This window comes from Convolutriloba macropyga, unplaced genomic scaffold (genome assembly GCF_964194025.1).
Source record: "Convolutriloba macropyga unplaced genomic scaffold, txConMacr16.3 SCAFFOLD_5961, whole genome shotgun sequence".
Lineage (NCBI taxonomy): Eukaryota > Metazoa > Xenacoelomorpha > Acoela > Convolutidae > Convolutriloba > Convolutriloba macropyga.
In genome coordinates this window covers 1-10,151 of record NW_027453349.1, presented here as the reverse complement: position 1 = coordinate 10,151, position 10,151 = coordinate 1, and the positions used below count along the sequence as shown (strand labels likewise).

The following is a 10,151-nucleotide window of genomic DNA, read 5'->3' as shown; positions in this document are numbered from 1 at the left end:
GAAGCAAGAAATTTGTTTGCTCATGGGGGGAAGACAACACTTACAAACTCAAAACTAATAAAAATTTAAAAAATTAAAATTGGTCAACCACAAACTGATTCCATTAAAGATCAAACCAGTAATGAATCAATGGTAGAAGTAGAAGACTTTCCAATGAATGGTCAAAACTTTATTGATGCTAGAAAAGCAGCAACTTTTTATAAACATTCCCGCGTTTGAGATATTGAATTCTTTCAACAATTCTTGTACAATTTTTGATAAACTGCTAGACAATGTTTAGTAAAAACAAGACACTGTGACGCCTTATTATAAGCCAATTCTGTCACCAACAAAATCTTTATGTTGTTCTTTATTTCAGTGAAACGAAGGTGGATCGCTAATGTTTGATATAAATTATCAATTTAAAAGAATTTTTCAAACATTAAGTTTCTCAACTATAAACTAAATTAATATCTACGATGTCTCTTTTCTACAATTGACCTTTTAGGTATATAAAACGCAATCTGTTGAAAATACTACTCATAATTTTCATTTCTTCAGAACTACTTTATATAACCGGGGTACTTTTGCACTTTCTAAAACGTTTTTTAAGAACGGAGTCTTCAATACCTGTAGTTGAAATGAACTTAGTTTCAATGTTACCTGTTGAATAAACTTTGACTAAAAGTTTGTCAATGAAAACTATTTACAGTTTATAATTACTTTTATTATTAAATTAGCAAATTTTTATTAATTGTCTTAAAAGTCAAGATGACTTTCTGAAGACCTTAAAACAAGAAAAATTTAAAGTTTTTTGGCTGATTTTATGTTCGACGATTTTTGTCTCTCCTTTTCCAGCATAAGTTAAGCAAGATTTCTGTTAGTTCCCAAGTGTTCTGCTCCTTCGATTCTGATAATAAATTTAAATTTGATTACATTAGAGCAAAAGTATTTATAATTTGATTCAACTATCAGTGCTTTTGGCTATTCTGAATACTGTCTTTGGCCAATGAACAAATATCCTAGATTTCACGGAAAACCACCGTTTTAGATACGGTGAGAAAAATACTCCACGAATAAAGGTGAACGAATAACAAACCGAAGTAAAGTAAGCCTGCGTTAAAGCAAGCCGAGTGTTATATAATATTTATGTAATCTTTCACAAAAATACATTTTAACTACTACAATCAAGACTGCACATAGTATTTGAAATTTATGTATTTCAATGCACCAAAGAAACAAAAATAATGTCACTTTCAGGAGATCTAGTGATTTTGAGTCCCAGCGAACCGCTGTCCTTGCCCATGCCCCTCATCCGTTGTGGGATGTAATCTGGAAATCGCCGGCCGGTTATCGTGGCTAAGCCACGAAGCGCCAACTGGCCCACAAGGGATAACTTATGATAAAATTTTCTGAAAAAAATGTTGGCTTACTTGACCTCTGTTTCAAAATTCGGCTTGCTTGCTTATCGGCTTGCTTGACCGCCACCTAAATTGTCAAAAATATGCGCTTTTTAACGGATAACAATGTATTATTTCGAAAAGATTGCATAAAAATTACACAACATTTGGCTTGCTTTTACGTCGGCTTACTTATACTTCGGCTTGCTTTGCGTTCACCGTTAAAATACTATTATGGAGTGAATTTGAACAAAAAATAAAATCTGAAAGTCAGACCAGGTTGTGCCTCGTGCAGAGACTGTCTTGATTTTAGGTCGGTGCTGGACCACGTAACTTGGCCAACATATTCTTCCTATGTATTTTTTGGGCAATCCGAGAAGGCAGATCTTTATTGATTTCGTTGATTGCCCGCTTGATTTGGTTCCGTTGAATGAATTAAACATTCCATGCGTACATTTGTGACCGAATCGAAAAATATTTTCTTTTTGGTATTTTCATAGCGCATCGATATGGATCACAATATTTAAAAGTCTGGTTGCGTTAGAGCAACCGAAGAGCTTAACTTTTTTAAATTAAACTTTTAAGTTAAAATTAAATTAAATTTTTAAGGATACAGCGAGTACCAGGGGAGTTCTAGATTATCAACAAACAAAACTACGAGGGAATTCGTTCAACCTTTATCACCAGGCTCAGACAAACCAATTTCTATTGGTCATAAAGTCCATAGCAATTTGTCTAATGCTTCCTCAAGAATAGCTCATCTCAAACAACAAGAACAGCAACTTCAGCAACAAAAACAAACATCAAAACCTCGACAAAAAACCAGACAGGTTTCAGAACCCGTAAAAACCTCGAAATCTTTCAAAAAACGAAACCCTTCTAATGATAGAACGCGCAATCAAAGTTCGCACAAATCAGATGTGGAAACGGGTAAAATTATGATCTCTACTTCCAATAACCAAAATTTAAGCGAAAATGCTCATTTTTCGTCATACAGCCAAAAGTTATCTATGCCTGAAACTGACTTTATGCTAACAAATGATGCGAGGACAAAATCTGATCCCAAAATATTCCAAACTGAGGAAAACGTGGGCAACGAATCAACAAGCACGCCTGGAAAATTGAATCAACAAGCTTCCCGATTCAACGAAAACGACGCAAGAACTCCAACAGCTGTTCTAGCGACTGCTATGACGTCAGAAATGCAGCTTCCGATGACGTCACGTAACGACTCAACCACTCACCGAGTCAAGCGAATCAAAAGAACAAAAAACGGTTCGGCGAACAATGACATCGAACCAAAATCAGGCGAATCATTAGATCAAGTTCGACGTGAAGAAAACGAAATCCAGCAAGTGTTGCGGGAAGTTGAAGCAACAATTATGAGCATATCGCCCGATGAAAAACCCAGAACAATATCACCGCATCCCAAATCGCCAAATTTCACCCAAGCCGACATTAGAAGCCCAAAGTTGTCGGGTTTTCGGCCCGTCGAAAGTAGCAACAAAACCCCAATTTGGAAGTCCAGTCCAATAATCCAGTCTCAAATTTTGACCGACCGTTATGAACCACTGTCAGTTAATTCAGTTTACGATGCTTCGTTACCAACGAGTCGAAAAATCAGCGAAACAGGGGCGAGTGAGTTTTCAACGCGCTCTTATCTCGACAACCCCGAATCAGATTTGATCAAAGTTGATATTTCAAAACCCACCGTTAGATTGTTCGCTAAGTTGAATCAAGATCAACAACCTAAAAGGAACAGCAAAGTTTTAACGGCTCAAGACGCATTCTCACGAAGTCTTGACTTTACAACAGCCGAAGACTTGAATCGAATGATGTATTTGAGAAAGCAGTTTTACGATCATCAGTTCAACTATGATTCTGGAACATCGACAATGAACTCTTCAGTTGCTCCGATCTCGGCAGCTGAATCCAATTTTAGTTACAATTATCCCGAAATGTCATCCAGCAGAAGCTCCAGTATTTGGAGTAAGTATGACGACATAGAAGACAGAAACGTCGCGATTTATTCCCAAGTTTTGAGGAAATATGGGGGGATTATGGACATGGAATCTCCTAGAGTTTCCCACATTGAGAGAAATAAAATGGACCCTACCCGGAGGATATCTGGAACCAAGTCGTACGCGCTGGACCATGCAAAGAGGGTTCTTGTAAAGCTGAAACAAGCAACTGGGAAAGATTTTGAGCTGCTTCATGAGAAGGAGATTGAAGATGAACTTCTCTCTGGAGTTGAGGCGCCTAAAAAGTTGCCCCCGCTCGGAATAAATGACCCTATAGAAATTGAAGTCAGGTTTGTGGTAGTCAGTTTTATATCAATAATTTTAATATTGCAAACGAGTCCTTGCAATCATTGATAGAGAATTCATTAACAGTTCACGTAGTGTCAGATGCAATTCGAGGCCCCAAAATTTTATTTACATTTTTAAAAAGAAAACTGCATTGATTCTGGGATAGATGACAACTTTAAGACAAATAATTTTTTCCCACGAGTTGGTTCTTTTCCTTTTCAAATTTTGTTTGTATGTATTGATGGTCTCAGTAGGCATAGAATTATTCAAGAACGGGCATTTTGCTGATCTAGAAGAAATACGAAGAGACTTGTTATTCGACCGCAGGCGTTTTTTTTGCAAAATTCTTGGCTACGAAAATTCAAAACCGTTACGCTCAATGGATTGCTTTTGCAGCGACGCAGTTGGTTTTGTTAAATTATTGTGTATCTCAAAGAAACAATCGTTTTAAATTTGACTTTTATGATGACAAATTTCAACTTATCATCTTTGAAGGTCGTATTTAGCACACAGACGGTGATTTTGGCTGTCTGAATCAATTTAAGTCAGGACAAAACTGTCTCTTGAAAGAAATTCCGCATCGCCTTTTGTCATGGTCTATCAAAATCGTGAACGAAACAAATTATAAACCAAATCATTTCCAAATTTAAGTTATACTTGAATTTTCAAATAAACCTACTTTTAAAATAGCAGTTTTCGATTCGTTTGACGCTTAATTTATCTACAGATTCTGAGATAGATGAAGTAGTTTAAAGTAAAACGCCACAGCGGTTGTACTATAACTATTAAATGATGGAAATTTAGGCAATCAATGTGTCATGCAAAAAGCACCTCGAAAAGATGCCACTTTTGCAAATAACAATTTGCAATTTTGTAAGGCTATAAAAAACTGAACAGAAAGTTAAATGTAAAATTGATATTATGAGCACCATGCAGCAATTCAAGACAACAGACAAGAGCAAACATATGTAATTTGTAGCAATAGGAATAGCAAAAAATTAAGTTTCCAATAGATACAAATTTCTCCAAAAAATAAGTGACGATTTCAAAACCAAGCAATTTTTGACATTTTTAGATTATTGTTCCGACCCCACTTGTGGGGGAAGGAACTATATACTCAAATGGGTTTTTTTTTTTTTTGTTCAGTGAATTTTGGCCGATCGATATATTCGTCGTAGAGAAATGTGAGTGGTATCATTAAAAAGCTGGTCCAGCGTAGAATTCAAAAGTAAAAAGATTTTTTTGAATTTCGTTTTTTTCGAGGAGTTATCGAGGATTGAAGTTTTGTGTGAACAATGGGATCTTTAGCATGATTGTTCACTTTTAGTACAATTTTCTTCAAACTAAGATCTTTTTTACGAAAACATTAATTCAAATTTCTATAAAAAGAATAAATTTTGAGTTCGTAAAAGTTGAATGCAAGGCGATAGAAAGACTAGTTCTGGTCTCATAGGGAAGTTCACTATCAAAAAAAATCGAACTCTAATTGAGAGCCCTTTTTTTAATAAAACTTTTCTCTTTTTTGCTTTTTTAAGTCACCTAGAGACAAGTCACATTTTATATCGACGTTCTATTAATGACAAAACTCCTTTATAGTCGAATGAAGCGCAATGAACAAAAAACGTCGTTTTCAAGGAATTGCTCATGTTTTTTTTTGGCTTCGATTCTGAGTTTTCGTAATTTTGAATGAAATTTTGAATTTCTTTTTGAAGTTTTACTATTTTTTTGGAGTCCTATGGTAGGGATTCATTGACTAACAGTGCAATATTTTCCATAATGAGCATTAAGTGAACATGTCTATTTCATTGAGGGGGCGGCTAATGGCTGTTAAGACTTAAAAAATAATTTTTCGAATTTTTTTTTGAATATTAAAGAATCATAATCTTATTATAGTGAATTGTAAGTCAGTCCAGGGGTGAGAGCACCCTCTTCCTTCCTACTGCAACCAAAATTAAACTGGTTAGCGGTTTTATCTTCTATCTATTGGTTATATGACTTCAATGACAAAAAATTTCAATTTTTTAAATTTTTTTTTGGATTTTTACGTATTATTGGTTACTTTTGAAATCTTATCACATTATCCCAATATTGACAGTTCCCATTAGCTTAAAAACGATGTTCTGTGGATGACCAATAAAAATTTTAAACAAAAATTTATGGTTTAAATGGCTTCGACACGTTCTTCTTGCACTTTTCTACTGATTTTTTGGTTTTCTCCTGTTTTTTTTTGTTGTTTTAATAGTCATTATACTTACTGTGATCTCATAATGAATACCTATTTCATGACAAACATAAATGTACTGCCACCGGGGCATCTTTGAGCGTTTTTATTGACTTCCGTTGAAAGCTATTGAATTTAATGTCTGTTAAAATAAAAATCATTTTTCGAAAATTTTATTTGAACAATAACAATTCCTAAATTTTTCTTGAACTGTTAGTGAGTTTCAGTATTGACTGGACCCACTTGCTTTTTACTGCGACTAAAAATATTCTGTTTAGCTGTTTTATCTATCTATCTATCTAGCTATTGGTTATATGACTTCAATGACAAAGATTTCAATTTTTTTAAATTTTTTTTTTTGGATTTTTTGAATTATTGGTCACTTTTGAACTCTTTATCACATTATCCAAAGATTATTGTAATCCAATTGGCTTAGAGAGGACGTTCAGTGGATCACAGAGAAAGTTTTCAGAGAATAGCTAATGGTTTAATTGTCTTCGACACTTTCTTCTCGCATTTTTCTACTGAATTTTAGTTTTTGCTGTTTTTGTTATTGTTTTCTGTCATAAGACTTATTGTGATGTCTTTTTAACTATCTATGCATGACAGACATCATTTTCCTCCCTATGGGTTATATCTGAGCATCGTCATTGAGCTCCGATGAAAGATTGAGTTTACTGGCTGTTAAGGGTTTAAAAATAATTTTTCGAAACTTTTTTGAAATTCAACCATTCCTAATTTTTTTTCGTGAATACTCTTGGTCATTGTTGGTTCTAACAGAATCCATTTCCGTTCTACTATAGCCAAAATTATTCTGGTTAGCGGTTTTATCTTCTACCTATTAGTTTTAAAACATCAATGCCACGAGAATTCATATTTTTTTTGGGTACTTTATTTTGTTTTTCGATCCTTTTGAAATCTTATCACATCATCTTACTGCTGAGAGTCCCTATTGGTTTAGGGAAGAAGTTCAACGGATCATAAATAAAGTTTTCAGGGAAGAGCTTATGATTTGAGTTGCTTCGACATTTTCTCTCTCTGTTGTTGTTTTCATAGTCATTAACTTGTTGTAAGGTCTTATTGATGAAATACGATTGGCAAAAAAACTTATTGTCCCCTCGAGGCATCATTTATTGTATATACTGGCTTCCGTTGAAGGCTAATGAATTTAATGGCGTTGATAATACGTGTTTTCCCGCAATTTTCGTGCGTCTAATGTATTTGTTTATATTTGTTGATTTTTTGAAATTATATTGATAAAAAAGGTTTTCCCATTGCTCCTGAAAAATTAATTTAAAATTGAAGAGTGTTTAGTGAAAAGTTCATTTTTTTAATGCCTTCGAACCTTTTGTCGCTCAATTTTTTTTTCCTGAATTCGCTGTTTTTGTTCTTTAGGTAGCCGTAAATTGCTCACAGATCTCATAGGCTTGTAATTGAGGACTGAATGAATGATGTTGCTCGAAACATTCAGTATATAGCGAATAGGTTCCTTTCGTCAAATTTAACTTCTATTCATCAATCAGATGTCCCATCGAATTTCGTGTATTTCAAGAAATAACATATATATTGATATTATGTGCCACTGTTGTTTCGTTTTTCTGAACGTTTATTGAATGGCCATTTTTTGCGTTTCTTTTTCTCTTCCTTCAGAACAATCGCGTAATAACAGATCCCAATGGTTTTTAAATGTGGCCCAAGTAAACTTATTTAATCTTTCAGTATAAATCCTTCAACTGAAATAGCAGAAATAACAACTGAATTAAAAATACATATTCAGATGATAGGTATTGATTTTAATGGTAGCAAAGGTTTGTGTTTTCGCAAATCGTTTGTAATTTTTTGAGTTTCTCTTTAGTTTGTTTCTATGGCATAGTCTGACCACAGACGGGTGCTTTTGGTTTTGTAATGACTTTTTAGTAATTTATCAAGGATTTTTTTATTAAAAACCAATGTTTTTTAAGATTTTTGAATTTTCTTGGTGCAAAAAATGTTGATTAATTTTTAAGTTTCGCCTCACTGTTCGTTCTTTTTGTCGGCTTGTTACCTAGTCTCGTTAAGAAAACTTTTCATCTGCTGTATAGTTAGTAAAAGGTAAACTTGTGTAGTTAAGGTTTTATCTGACTGCATTTTGACGTTGTTACCAGGTGCTTTTAAATTTAGATATTCATTTTTTGCCGCCAAAATTTTGTTGGTGCTATTTTTTTTCTAGTCTCTTCAATGTCAGGTCACGTTGGTGCTGTAATGAAGCATGGCATTAGTAATTCAATTAGTAGATAGAATGTGTAACGATTGTTTTAAACTCAAACATCTATTTTTGTTATCTCTTGATTTGGTTGACATTTTAGTCAAAAATGTAGATGAGCTCGGGTCGGAACATCATGTGCGAACGCACATTAACGAGCCGCCTTGTTTTCTATTACAGATCACTACCGTGCTGGTCACAAAACGCACTTCAAATATACTTGCGTAAGTATACCATAATGTTGACACTTCGTAGAGGCTGTAATAGGAAAAATTCAATTACGAAAAAGATTTATCACAACTCAGATCGGAAAAAATAGATATCAATTAACGATCTTCAATTTCGTGACGAAAAAAATGTTCTCTAACTATTTTTTCTTTGTTTCTTACCGTTTTTCGACCTGTGTCTTCCTGATTGCTTCTTGGATTCATACTTTTGTTCCACACAAATGAATCTTTTGCTTGAGTTACTTTGGAAATGAATTGAGTTACTTTGGAAATGAATTGAGTTACTTTGGAAAACCGCGCAAAAAGCTAATCCTGACCTATTTGTTTCTTGACATAAGACATGTCACAAGGTAATAATAACAAGTAATAAGAAGGTTATTTTCTAATTAGTTAAGCAGATCCCATTGAAAGACAAAAAAGTGTAGTGCCAGCAGCTATGTAATTGGAGATCAAAATGTTTGCTCCTTCTTAATTCAAATATTTTTAAAAAATGCCTAACTGCTTCCAGGAGGGCTGGGATATCATTATTTAGTAGCTCTGATACAATCAAACCCACGTTGAACAAGCAGAGTTTATTGTCAAGCTATGTCGAGTCTAATTTGTTTAGTTGAAATCATTAATTTACATTAGATTGTTCTCACTCAATATATTAACAATTGATTGGTTCATTACGTTGCAAAACGTACATATGGCATTTTCGGCAATTTGATGAAATGGTGGACAATTGTAACAATACCCCGTCAATAATTGTCCACCATTTATGTCACTACTTTCACGGCTTGATTTTTGCTTAATTTTAATAACAAAACTTTAAGACACAGCTCAGAAAAGAAATTTTGTTAATTACCATACCTTGAGCGCGTTTAAAGCAGCGTGGTCTTCTAAATCCACAATTATTATAAAGAATTAATTGATTTATTAGCAATCAATCAAGCTTTCATTGATATCTGCTTAATTTGCACTTTGTTAGCAATTTTCTTTCGACGATAGATCAAAAACACAAATTGTGGACAAATGTGACGGATATTTCCAAAATTTCACAAATTTGAACTAAGTTCGCCTTCCTGTCACCGTTTTTTCACGTCAAATTATCACTCTAAATTTAAAAAATGGGCCGTGAAAAATCTCGACAAAATTAATCAAATTTTTATGTTTTTGTGTAAATGTTGCGGCGTAATAAAATTACGCAAAAAAATATTATTCGACTAACTGTAAGGTGTAGTGCGTTAACGTCACTGATTTTCAAGTGATAATTGATTTGCAAACAGTGCTGCTCGTTTTCGGTTTTTTGTGTTTTGTGGATTATAGCCATTTGAAGATAGGATTTTTCAAACTTAAAGTTAAATTAATTGGACCTGTTATTTTGCTGTTTTTTTATCTGCTGCCTCTTTAGCACTAAACGTGCTGCGACTTTTAAAAGTGTTCTCGTTGTAACCAATTTGCTTGAAATTGTAGTTTGTTTTTAATAAAACTAAACAATCGTCAGTTTTGAAACAAAAATTGAAAACACAAAATAAATTCTTTTTCATTGGCTAAAGAATAAATCTTAATTTGTCAATTGTTCATACCTGGCAACTTTTCATGGACAATACAATTTTGTGCCACGTTGGCAAAATCTGACTCTCTACTAAAAAAGTTTTGATCAACAGGCTGAATTAAATTAAGTATATTTTAGTATTCCTATGGAATAAGAATAATTCAGACGTTTTGCTGCAATATTTACAATTAAATGATTTTGAATTACAATATTCGTGCATTTTACTTTTTATATTG

The 10,151-nt window shown here is 33.6% G+C and overlaps 1 protein-coding gene across 1 annotated transcript; it reads left to right on the top strand.

Annotated features, from left to right (window-relative positions):
* Nucleotides 1-1,938: 1,938 nt before the first annotated feature.
* On the top strand, nucleotides 1,939-3,690 carry LOC142358227 (uncharacterized; the record flags this gene model as incomplete). Its single annotated transcript, XM_075409673.1, has 1 exon — nucleotides 1,939-3,690. A coding segment is annotated over exon 1 (1,373 nt), but the record flags the coding sequence as incomplete, so codon positions are not given.
* Nucleotides 3,691-10,151: the final 6,461 nt, after the last annotated feature.